Raw genomic sequence first — 18,757 nt, 5'->3', positions numbered from 1 at the left:
TCACCTTCGACGTACGTTATTAATGCACTTGGGATAATTAATGTATCCCAGACACCATTCATGTAATTTAGTAATACATTTTCTCTTTAGTTTGTAGCAATAATTAAATTATTAAATAATTGGCCTTAAGTGTATGACCACTTATTGTATCATGCGCTATGGTCGGTTCATGGTTGCTGCTTTAATCGACTCCTGCTGACATATTTACACTTAGACACATGGGTAATACAATCTATATCGATAGACGAGTCCATTGTGTCATGTCTATTTAATTCAGGAAAATCACTAGAAGTGTACATAAGCAGTGATGAAAACCATTGCCAACATAATCTACAGACCATGGCGCATGATACGATTGGTGGTCATACACTTAAGGCCAATTATTCAATAATTCAATTATTGCTACAAACCCGTACCTATCTAACCTTGCCGTGCCCGCCATTAGACTAGATCACCACCACTTCATACATAGTAAGAGGCACCTTGTGGTTTACCACTGTTAGAATAGATCAACACCACTTTAAACCTCGTAAGAGGCACCTTGTGGTTTACCACTGTTAGAATAGATCACCACCACTTCATACATCGTAAGGGGCACCTTGTGGTTTACCACTGTTAGAATAGATCAACACCACTTTATACATAGTAAGGGGCACCTTGTGGTTTACCACTGTTAGAATAGATCAACACCACTTTATACATCGTAAGAGGCACCTTGTGGTTTACCACTGTTAGAATAGATCAACACCACTTCATACATCGTAAGGGGCACCTTGTGGTTTACCACTGTTAGAATAGATCAACACCACTTTATACATAGTAAGGGGCACCTTGTGGTTTACCACTGTTAGAATGGATCAACACCACTTTATACATAGTAAGAGGCACCTTGTGGTTTACCACTGTTAGACTAGATCAACACCACTTTATACATAGTAAGAGGCACCTTGTGGTTTACCACTGTTAGAATAGATCACCACCACTTTATACATCGTAAGAGGCACCTTGTGGTTTACCACTGTTTGAATAGATCAACACCACTTTATACATCGTAAGAGGCACCTTGTGGTTTACCACTGTTAGAATAGATCACCACCACTTTATACATAGTAAGAGGCAACTAATTTAGATAGGGAGATCGGGCTCGGCGACTGGGATGGTTGTGTGACGTCATGCCCCAGTACCCATCTCACCACCCACTGGTGTCTTCTACCCCGGGTACTTACAGGTCGCTGTGATATTACCGGAACAATTCTGACAGAACAAAACTACAAGCACGCCATAACTATGTGATTCAATTTAGGAAACAAGACAGCCAAGTTAATATGGAAGAATTGGTTTTTAATTCCGCCATATATAGTTTGTCGAAGGGACGTTTAGAATCATAATGAGGGCAATTTGCGGTGGTCACGTCAATATACGCCCTTATATTAAATAGCAGAGTGGGAAATGTGGTCTGCCGAAACAGTGGTAGGCGTTGTATCACTTACTTATTTCATCTACTCTCCTTAATGTTACAGACATATGACAATTTATCAATTTGGGGGCAGAAATAACCCTTTTTATGCTGTCTACTCTTAAATAACCGAAAGCTCTAGGTTGTGGCGCTGTGTGAATGTACTGATGTTGTCCCACTGCCCCTAGCAACTGAATCAAACATCCACAAGACGAAATGAGTACATATGCACATGATATATGAGTGAGTGAGTTGGGTTTAACGCCCAACAATATTCCAGTTATATCACGGCGTGTCAGCTTAATGCGGGAGGAAAGCCCGAAGTGATGCAGGTCTTATACGTTTATCATTTCGGTGAAACCCACGAGCACGGGTATGGTGCTGACAAACCTAGAAACACAATCGGGGGGAACCGGGATTCGAACCCACAATCATGGGTTTCTGGCGTGCCCAAGGGACGCAGCTCTGCACAGCGGCGCCTTAGACGACTGGGTCACCCGTGCCCCACATGATATATGAACATAGGTAGAAAATAAACGTCCTTAGTCCGTTTCCGATGTAAGCTTGACTTGTATTTGTATGTTGTTGTTCTGGTCAGCACTTGCCTTATACCATCAACTTTTGACATGTAACAAATGTTATATTTGGAATAACACTTTCTGAGAAAAGTACAGATTCTTGTTTGGCTTGAGTCCTGTCCGGGATTCGAACCCACACTGCCAGAGTGAGGCATCTAGTGGCCAGCACACAAAGTCAGCGTTCTAACCCACTCAGCCACCACGAGAATCTGTACTTTACTCAGAAAGTGTTATCCAAAATATAACTTATGTTACATTTGACCTCTTTCTAAATGGCATTGTGTGTTCATAACTTTTGAGTTGACTCTAAAACCTGAAGACATGACCATCCCTCTTTTATACTTGTTTCCAAAGCTCCATAAAACTTGTACAAAGAAAGAAAAATTGCTGAGTTAAGCAAATGTACCACCAAATCCCTGTCTCAAAGTTAAATTCTGTCAGAAACATTTGATTTTTCAACTTTGTACACTGCAATCCAACATGACAAACTTAAGGAAAACAGTTTTTCAAATCCTACAAAGTCTATGTTATCTTGCAATACCAACATATCTGCCAGTTGTAATGAATAGATCATGTGAGCTACAACGAAATCGAGAAAGAGCTGTTCTAAACTTATGCTTGTTTGTTTGTTTGTTGTTTAACGCCGCACTCAGCAATATTCCAGCTGTATGACGGCGATCTGTAAATAATCGAGTCTGGACCAGACAATCCAGTGAATTAACATAATGAACATCTATCCACGATTGGGATCGATGACATGCATCAACCAAGTCAGCGAGCCTGACCACCCGATCCCGTTAGTCACCTTTTACGACAAGCATAGTCGTCTTTTACGGCAAGCATGGGTTGCTGAAGACCTATTCTATCTCGGATCTACACGGGTCTGTAAACTTACGTAAATTTACACTTAATGGCTAAGGTTCTAATGTTGTATTAGTCTTAAATCTAGTGTAGTAATTTGCTTTTCTAGAACTGTACGGGGAACCATGCCATTTTGGGATGTACATATCTTTTAAGATCTGTGTCAAACGGGAGAAGAAATGCTGTGGCTTATCTACATGTAGCTGTAACCAAACATAACCATATCCACAATCGTGTAACATGTTTTTAACTTTTGATGCCCAGTTTAGTTTCCTATGGCGCCGTAGGGAAACATCATATTATAACATTTTCTTGGGTAACTTGAAGATGGCATATTCAATAACTTGACACAGTATTTAAAAAACCTTTAATTAACTATAGATAGACTTGGAAAACCTTCCGCATTCACCATATCCCTTGCGTTGTCTGTGCTAGATTTTACACCCAAGAATTTTTTACATACATAAAGTGTACCTTTTCAATAACAGTCAAGGTTTCTAGGCCGCAAATTTCTGATCCATACTGTAAAGTCGGGATTATTTTTGGATCAAATATTTTAAAAGTAAACATTAAATGTAATATTGTCCAAAACTCTAAGACTTTTTAATATGCCGACAAAAATGTCATGGCTTGCAATGAAATGTAATTAATGTGCATTCTTTGGCCAAGTTAATCTACTTGTATAACACACATCCAAGTACTAGTATTTATAAAATGGAGCAACTCTATAATGCCATTTTTCTTTTCTAGACACGTTACCACCATTTCTAAAAACTACAACTTTGGTTTAACCATATTTACATTTAGTTTCGAACCGTCACAATAACTCTCTAATACATGGATTTGCTTTTGGATGCCAGGTATTGTGCACTGCCTCCCGTGTTTGAGAATCCCCACCACCCGATCTGCTGAGATACAAATTAACACATTCAAAAAGCGCATGGTGATTATTCAGATAAACTATCGAGGCATGTGTCTGTTTCATCTTTAGATTTTTGTCTGAAGTTGGATTCATATTTTAGTCTAGTTGAAGGGGAACTGCTCTAACTTGTTTTCATCTTCTTGATCCAGAATTCTGCAGTGTGTTTACCTATCAAACAACGCGTAGACATACATTTGAAATAGATAGGTTACAATGTGGTGGAAGATAGCGATAGTTTCGTAGCCGTTCATGTTTTGAAATTGCATTAGAAGTGCATGTAAACAGGTCTAGAAAGTTGTGTTAGAAGTAGGCAACAAAATCCTGAACTTTCGTGTTGTTAACAGGATATCGCACAGCAAAAAAAGTGTAGGTTTTCGTTCTCCGGAAACATTCCGGAAACCTTCCGGATACCTTCCAAATTTGGAACCGGCCCGGATACCTTCCGGAAACCTTCCAAAAAAATGTCAAAATTTGGGGGTGCATTTTGTTCAATTAAGTGTGAAACATATAAAAAAAATGAAAATCTGAAATCTGAAAATTACCAAGAAAATTGAAGGGTGCTGAAGGTATCTGGAAGGTTTCCGGGCCGGATCCAAAGTGGGAAGGTATCCGGAAGGTTTCCGGAAAACGGAAACCTACACTTTTTTGGGCTGTGTCGAGTTATGGTTTCACCAGATGGTGTCATATGGTGCCTTACGACCGCTAAGGGTTTCCGGAGTTAGGACGAGACAAGGTTCCTATGTGGTTAAGGTTAGCCTTAGCTAAGGATGTTTTGTCGAACGGGGCCATGTCTGTGTGCAATCTGTTTTCGATAACACAGGTCAAGGTTATCATTCTCATGTCGCCTATAGTTAGATGTTGTCAGAATGCAGAAGCATTATCACGGAGTGAGTGAGTGAGTTGGGTTTAACGCGGCTTTTAACAGTATTCTAGTTATATCGCGGCGTGTCAGCTTAATGTGGGAGGAGAGCCCAAAGTGATGCAGGTCTTATACGTTTACCACTTCGGTGAAACCCACGAGCACGGGTATGGTTCTGACAAACCTAGAAACATAATCGGGGCGAACCGGGATTCGAACCCACAATCATAGGTTTCTGGTGTGCCCAAGGGACGCAACTCTGCACAGCGAATCGCGGCGCTTTAGACGACTGGGCCACCCGTGCCCCATCGTTACGGAGAGTACATAACCTGATTATAAAGGAGTTTTTAACTAATGCAAGATTATGGTAAAATTGCAGATTTTTCAAATATTAAGTTTGAAATATGGGAATATTATTTGATGAATATTCTTTCATGACCAGCGAAACAGAATGCAAATACGAGAGCTTGAACGTTTTGTTTCGGTGCCGTTATAATGGAATGACAGGATGATTAGCTGGTACATGTATATGCGGACAACGCTGCCAGGGTATGGTTTCTGCGTGCTGTGTGCTCCCGGGCGTCAACTAGAAAAGGACAGTTGGTCACCCAATAGCCATCAGCAATATTTTGATGACCTCGCATTTAAGTATTCTTCTACGGAAAGACTCCTCAAGCGATAACACGTACACCCCGTGCGGGGCCTAGTTTCCACAAGCATTAACCATTTCAGCGAAAACATGCTACAAGCCAAGTGCGTTTTGTTATCAAATCAAAGAATGACACCAGGGAAGTTTTGTTTCTTCATAAATTAGGAAACACTTCGAGCTTTCAAGTTTCAGTTATATTGCTTCTTAATGAAGATGATCAAATATAAACATCCAAATATTGTCACATAATATTGCTTAATACAGTCGGGAAATGGCTTTGTGCGAAAGACTCGAATTGGTTTTCCATATATGTGAAAGATGTTAAATCCTACAGAACGTGTAACATCCTACCTACGTGATCATACACATGCTTATCTGTTGTTTCATAAATCAATTGGCTGAAACGCATCTTAAAAGGGTGATTAAATATTTAAATCCAAGCCTGAGGATATGTGTCCTCTCCATGTCGAAAATGTCTCAGATAACGATTTGCTATCACATTCATCCACATTTTGACACGACCTTTGAAACAAAATAAATACTTTTATAACTTGGGAATTATCAAGATATTGCAAGCAAAACAAAACGTGAGGATTGAATCGCGATTGTGAGCGTTAATATTGTTATCTTGTTTTCCATCAACTGTAAATGTAACTGAGTAAATATATTCTACATCCGAGTGGCTGATGTATAACTGAAGGTGATGAATTAAGCACGCCTCCCTCTCGGTAACTCTGTAGCCAACGTCACAGGCCCCATCCCATCACGGCCAGCGAGCGACCATATCAAGGTTCTCCTGAAGCACAAACCAATAGAACTCGGGACAACATTTCATTCTTAAACAAACAGGTTATCGACTGTTAATGTAGTTTCTGAAAAGTAATAATTAATGGGGCTTAACCCAATATTTTCCGATGCTATTGGATTGATTTTCACGTGGGGTATCGCCTACGAGTTTATCGGCAACAACTGCAAGAAAAGAGATCGAAGCACAGTAGCTGTTGAGTCGTGGTACACGACAGTCGTCGAGAAGGTGAAGTGACATCAGGATAAGAAACAGGTATGACTTTGTCAGCACTCTTTGTATTCTTTACTATACAATAGGAAGGTTTTATTATTATTTCATTAATAGCCAGTACCTATTAATCGAGTGATTAATATAGATAAATACACGTGACGTTGTTAATCACATAGGTTATCTTTGATGTTATGATTGTTAATATCAAAACGGAAACGTTGGAGTTGTTGGATATTTTTGTTTCATCTCTTTAGATATTGACGTTGTTGACTGATGTCTATTTAAGAATGAAGTTACAATAATTGTACATGTGTTTCTTCTTCGACGCAAAAGTATACTGTATTACATTTATACTTTGGGGGAGTTTAGAATTGTTATTGTCAATCGTTTTGATAATGAAACATTTGATTGCCGGACTTGCTCCTGTCTGTCAACACTTCTTGTACCTGTCTCCTATTATCCCTCTTTGTGTGTGTGTGTGTGTGTGTGTGTGTGTGTGTGTGTGTGTGTCTCTGTGTGTCTGTCTGTCTGTATGTCTGTCTGTGTCTGTGTCTGTATGTGTGTGTGTGTGTCTGTCTGTCTGTCTGTGTCTGTGTCTGTGTGTCTGTGTCTGTTTGTGTGTGTGTCTGTCTGTCTGTCTGTCTGTGTCTGTGTGTGTGTATGTGTGTGTCTGAAACATTCTTTATACAGCAACTACAATAATGTCTAGACATTTACCAACTTTAATTCCGACCTCTGCCAACCTCATATTTGCTAACTTAAATCTGTATAATAATGGGGTACGAACTCTATACGTGGGTTCTTCGAATGCAACAAGGGTCTTCATAAAGAACTCTAATTTGTTGGGCAGTTCGGATTTCCCTGATCTTGTCTGAGTATCCCTAGCCATCAGAGCAGGCTAGGACTATTACTGGCCCACGGGTCATCTTTCCATCTAAAACCGGAACACAGTGCATTGGTCTAATGAGGTGCGTATTATCCCTCGATTGCATCGCCCCTGCGCTCGCTAACGCCTCCAAAATACGGATATACTGGCACAAATCCTACTTCAGAATGTGCTATTGTACACCCCTCGGGGCTGAAACACTATCGCAAGACGGTTTTACTTAGTAGGTAATACATGGCATCGTAACCGCGAGAAAGGGGGATTATATGGAGTTTGTATGTGGTTGGACTGCTATTGATTCGGTCAGAGTTGGGATGGGTATTATTTCGTTATCGTGTTTTGTTAGGTTTTGTCACATGTGTCACATTGAGATCGTCACATATGTAAGGTCTTCCTTGACAACTCGTCACATATGTAAGGCCTTCCTTGACATTATCACATATGTAAGGCCTTCCTTGACATTGTCACATATGTAAGGCCTTCCTTGACAGATCGCCACATATGTAAGGTCTTCCTTGACAACTCGTCACATATGTAAGGCCTTCCTTGACATATTGTCACATATATAAGGCCTTCCTTGACAGAGCGTCACATATGTAAGGCCTTCCTTGACAGATTGTCACATATGTAAGGCCTTCCTTGGCAGATTGTCACATATGTAAGGTCTTCCTTGACAATTCGTTACATATGGAACGCCTTCCTTGACAGATCGCCACATATGTAAGGCCTTCCTTGACAGATTGTCACTTGTAATAATGAGACATTACTTCTGTCGAGATCGCCATAGTGAGTGAGTATGGTTTTTGCGCCGCTTTTAGCAATATTCCAGCAATATCCCGGCAGGGAACACCAGAAATTAGCTTCACACATTGTACCCATGTAGGGAATCGAACCTGGGTCATCGGCATGAGGAGCGAATGCTTTAACCACCAAGCTACCCCATCCCCCCAGACATCATGATACATGTCAGTCATCCCTTGACAGATTGGGCAGGAAATAGGGTATTGTCAGGTTATCAGTGTTCCATCCTACATGATCAACTTCCGGGATTTGAAGTTCAAGTAGTTAAATAAAAGTTATTATCATCTCAAATAGTTCAATCGAATGCGGCATCACTATCTTCATTATCGTGGGTAACATGAAATACATGAAGATTGTACCCGTTCAAAAACATCCAGTTCAAAATCATTCCTTGATCATGATGTGCGATGTGTTGATTAAATAGGTAAGGTTTTGATTTATCAAGGATCAGGTCCCGGCACATTTACACAGTATTTTCTCATAAGATCTTAAAAGGTCAGGCACTTATCTGTGCGTTCTTTGAGGCCACTGCTATAGAACAAGTTTAACAGACATGTCGGAAATTACTCTATTATTTGTTCCCGAAATATAGTTATCATCAAACTGCTGTTTGTTTGACTTGTACTTCGCAGAAGCTTTTGGGTGCGGTCGGGTAGCCTAGTGGTAAAAGCGTTCGCTCGTCACGCCGAAGGCCGAAAAGTTGTTTTACCGACATGGGTAAAATGTATGTACCCAGGCGTGATATTGCTGGAATGTTGCTAAAAGCGGCGTAAAAGCATACTCACTCACTCACAGAGGCATTTAGAGAGAAGAGTCAATTATGCTTTGAGACAGTGTTCGGTTTACATTGCATTGAATGCAAATTTATGAATACGACTGAAAAAGACGAAAAATATGGCACTTCGGCAAGAAATCTATGGAATACATACCTGCACCATTAAGTAATCACCATGGATGGCATACCATTATAAAGATAAAGCGACAAGACCTATTTCATAATCACAAGAAATCTCCATTATCTGATCAAATAGAGATGACACTAGGTGTTTGCGATAATGTGAACTTATCCTGCTCCACTGGTGCACCCGTCACAAACACATGCAAAGGCGTGTGAACTGTTCACCAGAAAACACATTGGAACAAATGGCACAAGTCAAAATAGAGAATTGCGTCGACATAATTCTTTTCATTGATACGTCAAATTTGAAAATGTCATTCACATGTCTCTACAATATTACTTTTTGAAAACTGTACTAAAGGTTTGAATAGTGTCACCCTGATCAAACAAACTTTGAGCAAGAAACATTTGACGCTCGTTGAAATGCAGACAAAAACATGCTCTAGTGTACCTCAACATATAGAGTGAGTGAGTGAGTATGGTTTTACGCCGCTTTTAGCAATATTCCAGCAATAACACGGCGGGGGACACCGGAAATGGGCTTCACACATTGTACCCATGTCGGGAATCGAACCCGGGTCTTTGGCGTGACGAGCGAACGCTTTAACCACTTGGCTACCCGACCGCCCATCAACATAGAGAGGCTGGAGCTGCTAGAATATTGCTTCACATGAAAGGGAGAGTTGACTGTTGCAAAGTTGAAATAATTCCTCTTGTTTTGTCACTAAAACAGATAAAGCAAACCGATCCCCATGTATGTTATACAAATATCAAAAGTAATCCACATGTATGGCATATCGTTATGAATTGTAGCCCACATGTATGGCATACCATTATTAAAGGTATTCAACATGTATGGCATACCATTACCAAAGGTAATCCACGTGTATGGCATGCCGTCATAAAAAGTAATCCACGTGTGTGGCATATCATCATAAAAAGTAATCCACGTGTGTGGCATACCGTCATTAAAAGTAATCCACGTGTATGACATGCCATCATAAAAAATAATCCACGTGTGTGACATACCATCATAGAAAGTAATCATAATATATCATGGCATACCATTATTAAAGGTAATCCACGTGTATGGCATGCCATCATAAAACGTAATCCACTTGTATGGCATGTCATCATAAAAAATAATCCACGTGTGTGGCATACCATCATAGAAAGTAATCCCAATATCTGGCATACCATTATTAAAGGTAATCCACGTGTATGGCATGTCATCATAAAAAGTAATCCACGTGTATGGCATCCCATCATAAAAAATAATCCACGTGTGTGGCATACCATCAAAAAAAGTAATCCACGTGTGTGGCATATCATCATAAAAAGTAATCCACGTGTGTGGCATACCGTCATAAAAAGTAATCCACGTGTATGGCATGCCATCATAAAAAATAATCAACGTGTGTGGCATACCATCATAGAAAGTAATCCTAATATATCATGGCATACCATTATTAAAGGTAATCCACGTGTATGGCATGCCATCATAAAACGTAATCCACTTGTATGGCATGTCATCATAAAAAAAATCCACGTGTGTGGCATACCATCATAGAAAGTAATCCCAATATATGGCATACCATTATTAAAGGTAATCCACGTGTATGGCATGTCATCATAAAAAGTAATCCACGTGTATGGCATCCCATCATAAAAAATAATCCACGTGTGTGGCATACCATCATAGAAAGTAATCAACATGTATGGCATACCATTATAGAAAATAATCCTTATGCATGGTATTCCATAATAAAAGGTAATACATGTGTATGGCATACCCTTTTCAAAAGTAATCCACAAGTATGGCATACCATTTTAAAAGGACTAGTAATCCACATGTATGGCAATCCATTTAAAAAAGTAATCCACAAAACCTATTGTTCCGGGTGATCTTCATGGTGTGTTATGGTATAATTATGTCACACTTTCCCTTAGGTCCCATGTTTCTGAAACGATAATTGCCTTCTGTGATAGTCCTCCAGACCGTCATATCAATAGTGGGTTTGATTGTACAAAGTAATCCACACGTATGTCACACCACTATAGAATGTAAATATATAACGTCAAAGACAAATTCCTTTAGGGCACACACGCACGTTAATGTAATGATTTCTTTATGTCGTCATGGCGGGGACTATTATTTATTTGCATACAATGTTTGACTTTGTTTAGCAAGCACGCGCATTCCTGTTCTCAGTGACCTATCTTGAATTCATTGAATTGTTATTCGAACAAATGAACTTACATGTAGCTTCATGCTCAGTGGAATGAATGCCTTGAATGACGCTGCTAATGGAGGTGCTCAACGTATGTTCCATTTCTCTCCGTTTGCTATTTGACCTTTTGCCCTCAGCATGGTGTCACGTGATATAGTTATCACCCAGATGGCCCATGCTGGTTGTGTCCCCACTAGAACAAGATCTCAGCGTTTCCTGACGTTCAAGATGTCAAATGTACACACAATAACATGATAGTTTCTTAAACAACTTTTTCCAGTAAAGGGAATAAAAATTACAAATAGCAGATATTGTTGGGGTACAGGGTATTCATTGCCGTGTTCCGTATTGACATTTAAGAGACTATTCCTAATTTTGAGTTATTTTACAATTCATCATTCTCAATTGGAACCAGTCGGAATGTAAGTCTTTGTCTTAAAGCTGTAACATTGCTTCGAGGGTGCTACTAGTACCACTGCTACAACAGGTCAAAGTCTTATTCTAGTCGTATTTTATGTCTCTCAGTTGAGTATGTACAAAGCTATGAATGACTGCATGGTTGATAGCCCTGATCAATCCACTTGCAGTAGACCACCACCACGTGACGTTCAGCTTATTTCCAAACTTATCTGGGTGAGTGAGTGAATGAATGATGTTTAACGTCACTGCCAACACTAATCCAGGTGTAACACAGCGGCCCTTTTGTAATGGAGTAACCAGTGGTTTGGATGGACACACTTTGTAACCATCCGATCCTCATTGTCAGTTAGTTCACACCAGCATGGTGTACAGCGGCCCTTTTGTAATGGAGTAACCAGTGGTTGATTGGATGGACACACTTTGTAACCATCCGATCCTCATTGTCAGTTAGTTCACACCAGCATGGTGTACAGCGGCCCTTTTGTAATGGAGTTACCAGTGGTTGATTGGATGGACACACTTTGTAACCATCCGATCCTCATTGTCAGTTAGTTCACACCAGCGTGGTGTACAGCGGCCCTTTTGTAATGGAGTTACCAGTGGTTGATTGGATGGACACACTTTGTAACCATCCGATCCTCATTGTCAGTTAGTTCACACCAGCATGGTGTACAGCGGCCCTTTTGTAATGGAGTAACCAGTGGTTGATTGGATGGACACACTTTGTAACCATCCGATCCTCATTGTCAGTTAGTTCACACCAGCATGGTGTACAGCGGCCCTTTTGTAATGGAGTTACCAGTGGTTGATTGGATGGACACACTTTGTAACCATCCGATCCTCATTGTCAGTTAGTTCACACCAGCATGGTGTACAGCGGCCCTTTTGTAATGGAGTTACCAGTGGTTGATTGGATGGACACACTTTGTAACCATCCGATCCTCATTGTCAGTTAGTTCACACCAGCATGGTGTACAGCGGCCCTTTTGTAATGGAGTTACCAGTGGTTGTTTGGATGGACACACTTTGTAACCATCCGATCCTCATTGTCAGTTAGTTCACACCAGCATGGTGTACTGCGGCCCTTTTGTAATGGAGTTACCAGTGGTTGATTGGATGGACACACTTTGTAACCATCCGATCCTCATTGTCAGTTAGTTCACACCAGCATGGTGTACAGCGGCCCTTTTGTAATGGAGTTACCAGTGGTTGATTGGATGGACACACTTTGTAACCATCCGATCCTCATTGTCAGTTAGTTCACACCAGCATGGTGTACTGCGGACCTGTTCCACCCCAAAATCCCAACTAAAGATCCGTTAATAATATAATTCTCTCAGCAAAGACTAATCTGTCGTACGTTATTGTACGTTAACGTGACCTTAAAAGCTGTTGTGGTTGCTTACCGTACGGTGTACACGTTTTGTTCATCATAACTTAATTTATGGTGCGCATACACGTTACTGAAGAAAATAAAGGAAATGAGTGAGAGGGCTAACTTTGTTTATTCATCAACAGCTAACAGAACAGCATAATTGCTTAAAGTTGGCGATCGATAGGTTTTCATGTACCAATATTTTACTTTTTTCTTCTTTTTTTTTGTGCACGATTGGTCACGACTTTCTGCAGCGTTGTTCACACATTGGACACTCGGTAAAAGTGTACAGACAATTTTTTATTTTTAAGTTTGGCTTTTCATGTTCGAAGGCACTTTGCCCTAATTCCATTCATGTAGCGTTTTATACTCTCTCCCACAGCCGAAAAAAACTAGAAATATCATTGTCCTCGCATCTGTGTAACAAAAGATAGTGAAGAAGAAAAAAGAAAGAAAACGTCTAATTTGAGTACCTGCAGCTGCACTTGCGAGGCACGTGGAGCTCACTTGTATAAGGCGACGCAACCATTGTGGAGAGTTGCGCCCCTTAGGCGTGCCAGAAACGTGTGATCGTTGGTTCCAATGTCGGCTTGCTAAAATTTACAGGGTCGACAAATATCCAGTGGAAGTCACACAGTGACGTCACCTAAGCGTCACTTTTATAAAAAAAACAACGACAAAACTCTTTCTATGAGTATAGAAATCAGTGTTAACAGTCTATTGTAATATTCCGACTTTATCATAAGTATATCTGAATCACTATGAAAGAGTGATGGTACCAGGTGTTCGTACCCATCACACAAGCTGATTGTACCCATCACCACCGATGTATCCATCACAAACACTTGCAAAGGCATGTCAATTATTCACTTGAACACGTGAAGAGGGTGCAAGACTTGCATCGAAGCGTCGGTGAATGAGCAAAGTTCGTTTCGGCAGAACTGAAGCTGTATCCGCGGTATCAACAGATATACCGGTTGAAGTTGAACCGGTTCTTCGGACAACCACGGTTGCCATGGTGCTAACCATTGCTTCCAAAACCAATCGTGGGGTGAGGAGACGGTTGTACAAATGACATGCCGTTACAATAAAAAGACAGGATCGACTGGTTCAGATAAGTTCCATACTTATGGATGTGCTGAGTTGCGTCCCTTTGACGTACCAGAATCCTGTGGTGGGTTCCCAGTACGTTCTGATCACGATACATATTGTCAGCACCACAGCTCGTAGGTTTCACCGACATGGTAAACGTCTAGACCTGCGCATGCATCACTTCGGGCTTCCTTCCCACATAAGGTTGACATGCCGTGGTATAACTGGAATACTGTTAAGAGCGGTGTCAAACCCAGCGCATTCATTCACTCGACATCCGTGCTCATTTGTTTCACTTTAATTCTTCCGATATCGCATTGAAATTACAGGTTTACAGAAACTAACCACAATGAATTGTAGAAACAGAAGCAGTAAATGGAAATGCCAACATTTGTCAGTTTGATACAAGAGTGTTTTTGCATTGTTTTCAAAGCTTTAAACTGTAACCGCCATGTAGTGCTCTACTGCAATCATTCAGGTGAGAGCGTCCAGCTGAAGGGGGCGCATTATCTCATTTCCTTTTGCTGCAGCGAGCGGCTGTCAGCTGTGAGAACTGCAACACTGGAAGTATCAGCAAACAGATGCACTCAACAATGTTATCATCAGTCTTTTTTTAATGAAACTACGTGGCATGTTGTAAAAAGTAAGAGCTGAAAATAATGTAATTAGTGAATGAAGACGTTTCTGAAGCTGGGACGGAAATACGTGAAAGTGAGTGTTGGAATTAGATGTATGATGATCCCCTTTGTGTCGGTATAGAGTCAATGTTTGAATATCCACAATGAAACCCTTTCCATCTGGGTTAATAAATCCCTTTAGACGTAGTAATGTTGTATTTCAACATGACTTCTGTTCTGACACTGACGTGCTCATTGACAAGGTCACCGTACCTTCAGCCGTGAACCAGATACAAGGAGACACGGACAAATCGTTCATCAAAAGGGCGTATTGGTGAGGTTGGGGTGGGGTGGGGTCGGGTGGGGTGCGGTTGGGTGGGGTGGGGTGGGGTGGGGTGATGTTTGGGGTTTCAAAACATACAATGTTTTCTCTGAGCGGAGAAGACATACAATTATTTTTACAATAATACTATTTTGCAGAGCTTCGCGAACAATTACGATTTTTTGGTAGAACCGGATGACAAATTATTTTTTTTAGCATTTTCGGAACAGATATTTTTTTCAACAAAATCACATCTCCCACCCTCCACACCACCCACCGCCCCGCACAACATGATTCTCACCTGGTAAGCCCCTAATGAGCCCTTCTATGTAGCTAACATGTCACATGAGTACTACTGAACACATCACATTACTTTTCATCTCAACGTTAGTACATCACATGAGCACAGTTAACACATCATATGAACACTATTGAACAGCTAACACGTCACATTGGCACTATTGAACAGCTAACACGTCACATTAGCACTATTGAACAGCTAACAAGTCACATTAGCACTATTGAAAAGCTAACATGTCACCTTAGCACTATTGAACAGCTAACACGTAAAATAAGCACTACTGTTGAGTTAACACGCTATATAAGCACTACGTTGCAGCTTACACGTCACATAAGCACTACTGTGGAGTTAACAAGCTATATATGCACTATTTTGCAGCTAACACGTCACATAAACACTACTGTGGAGTTAACACACTATATAAGCACTACTTTCCAGCTAACACGTCACATAAGCACTACTGTGGAATTAACAAGCTATATATGCACTATTTTGCAGCTAACACGTCACATAAGCAATACTGTGGAGTTAACAAGCTATATATGCACTATTTTGCAGCTAACACGTCACATAAGCACTTCTGTGGAGTTAACACGCTATATAAGCACTACGTTGCAGCTAACACGTCACATAAGCACTACTGTGGAGTTAACAAGCTATATATGCACTACTTTGCAGCTTACACGTCACATAAGCACTACTGTGGAGTTAACACGCTATATAAGCACTACTTTGCAGCTAACACGTCACATAAGCACTACTGTGGAGTTAACAAGCTATATATGCACTACTTTGCAGCTAACACGTCACATAAGCACTTCTGTGGAGTTAACACGCTGAGCGCCATTTTTCTATTTCTGTAGGCCCTTCACAGGAGTGAGTACATTCCATTATAACAGAAACTTTAGAAGAATATATCAGATCTTTGGGTTCCAAGGCTTCTGACATCTGATCAAAAGCGCAGCAGGCACAATGTGTCACGTGACATCTAGCTCTGGCCTCTGTGTTCTTGGATGCCGAGGGTGTCATCATGGCGGTCTTTTGTCCAGCTGTTCAGACAATAACCAGAGCATATCATGTGCACTTTTGAGAATATCACGGGGTGAAATTAAGACTCAGAGACGTTTAGAAAACGATTGCTTTTCCACCCGGGCAATGCGTTAGTGGAAACATCAGTAATTGCCAAGGCCACAATCCACGGGTGTGGCTTTAAACTCCTTCAGTCTCCACCTTATTCTCCTGATCGGCTCCGTCAACCACCTGGTCCAAAGCATGAAGAAAGGTCTAGCCGAACCCATTTTGAATCGAACGATGACATCATAGCATCTGTTGAGAACGTTTTGAAGAGCTAAGAAAATGATTTCTACGAAACTAAGATAAAATACCTATAACATCATCGGCAAAAGTGTATCGATGTGGGAAGGGATTACTTTGAAACACATATCATTTTAATGTCTTTATGTCAAGTCTCCCTATGTGAGACTCAGAACATCTCAATCACGCCTTTTGACATCACCATCAATATGCTTTTTTCTACTAAACGTTATATTAGTTTGCAGTTAAAAAGGTCACATGAGCACCAGTCTTATTGAGCATCTTAACCAGGACAAAATGCTGAATATATAACCACCCATTTTTAAACATCTGAACATGGTTTGCCATCTAAAGGTCCTTTCAGATTGCCAGGTTTGTCTTCAAGAATTTAAGCAGTCTTTAACATTATTTCATAAGTAGTAAATCTGTGTGTTGCATTGCATTGACTCGACATCTATAGGATTTTTATCTCTTTCCAGCTACAGAAGGAACCGCCACACCAACTTGTAAACATGGATATATATCAACACACCTGGTCCCAGCTAGGACTGTGTATTATGCTACAACTTTTATACCTAGAAATATCCACGGTGACGTGCTTTGCATGGCATAGTCCTAGCCAGACTCGTTCACAGACTGCCCCCGTCGAAAGCCATATGGTGTCCCAAAGGTGGCACCAGTCAGTCCCAAAATGGTACCCGTACAATATGTGGAAGCGACGGAAGCGGAAGGAGGGAGAAGGAAGTCACCTTACATTGGATATTTCTAATGTACTTGGCAGGAGCAGGAATTTGTTTAGCGGAAAAAGGAGTGCCTATGTGTCTAAATACCGCAAACTGCTGGACAAGTATAATAGGAAAAAGCAGATGAACAGCATATTAAGCAAAAATGTATGGAAAACTAACGCCCCCTCTACAACGTACGGTTCATCGTTGTCAGTGAACGCGATGGACAACAGGCTGTTCTCCGCTGAGAAGTTCAGAAAAGTAAGTACGTTACAGACTCGGAAACACAAGTCTCATTTTGGAGGTATCGGCTCAGTACAGGATTCGTTCGGAATGGTTCACACACCCAAGAAACCATCCACTTCTCAAAAGAAAAAGGTCAAGGAATTAACGCAATCCGGATTTGATAACGTCGGATTTGGAACAATAGCCGAGGATGGATTTGATTTACAGCCAGCCGGTGGATTTTCAAATGATTTTTTACCAATACGTCAAACAGGATCCGAAACTCTTAAAAACGAGGCTGACACAGCAGCAAAGACATCGACTGGGTTTGGGACAGGCTCCTTCTCTTCTGACGCTGGGTCCATGGGGGACACTTCCTGGTCCGACTCTGGGAGCTGGGGAGGTGATGGGTTCGGAGCTGTGGGGGCCTCTTCGGCGGCCCAGTCGTCATCCGGGACTTGGGGAAATCCGGCTGCTGGCAGTGATGGCTTCGGAACGATCGGAGGAGGTTCATTCTCAGCAGAAACGGTACGTAAGCACGGTGATATAGCTTCCATCGTAATGAATACATGTTACAAAAAAGAAAGAACAACATACACATTCTTTCAACCCCTTGTGAGGATTCCGGGTTAGAATTATAGGTCCCTTACAATCGATACTTGTCGTAAGAGGCGCCCGAATAGGTCACGTGGTCAGACTTGGTCCAGACTAGATTATTTACATGCCGCCGTCAAAGAGATGGAGTGCGGCATTAAACAACAAACAAACATTCTCCTTAAATACGATGTATTAATTATAAGACTTAAGATTATAAAATGTGTGGCAGGACAACTAGCCAGTTCAGTGGAAGCATGAATGGTCAAATGACGAACCTGTCTCTGATGCATTGAGTGGGTTGCTAGAACAAGTATATTATGGTACATGGGATGTTAGTGTGACGTGAGACATCCATATATTCACGTCCCTGCTAACCAAACCTTCGCTAAGTGGATGGGATTCAACAATCAACGACAACAAGAAAACACTGAATATGCAGGTCACTGACATAGGGATGGACATTCCAATAACACTGAGGTCACGGTCTTGGGTCACGGTCAGAAGCAGTGCGGCCAGGAACGGCAGCCTGCAGAAATTGATAAAGGACATTGGCAATCTGAACACTGAATTATGTCGCTGATCCAAGACATAGGCAGTCCAAACATGAATC

The 18,757-nt window shown here is 41.1% G+C and overlaps 1 protein-coding gene across 2 annotated transcripts in view; it reads left to right on the top strand.

Moving 5' to 3' along the window:
- LOC124117376 overlaps nucleotides 1-18,757 on the top strand; it is a 68,356-nt gene that overhangs the window by 33,399 nt on the left and 16,200 nt on the right. The window contains exons 1-2 of one of the 2 annotated variants that reach the window (XM_046479206.2): nucleotides 6,148-6,385; nucleotides 17,080-18,078. In XM_046479206.2, the coding sequence (XP_046335162.2) occupies nucleotides 17,113-18,078 (966 nt within the window). In that variant the 5' untranslated portion in view covers nucleotides 6,148-6,385; nucleotides 17,080-17,112. Of the gene's footprint in view, nucleotides 1-6,147; nucleotides 6,386-17,079; nucleotides 18,079-18,757 lie in introns of those variants that run through there. The other variant, XM_046479207.2, reaches the window with a different exon arrangement.

Source organism: Haliotis rufescens, unplaced genomic scaffold, assembly GCF_023055435.1.
Source record: "Haliotis rufescens isolate VD_foot unplaced genomic scaffold, xgHalRufe1.0.p SCAF_22, whole genome shotgun sequence".
NCBI lineage: Eukaryota > Metazoa > Mollusca > Gastropoda > Lepetellida > Haliotidae > Haliotis > Haliotis rufescens.
Note: the sequence above shows the minus strand (reverse complement) of the source record. Positions and strands in the feature narration are given on the sequence as shown.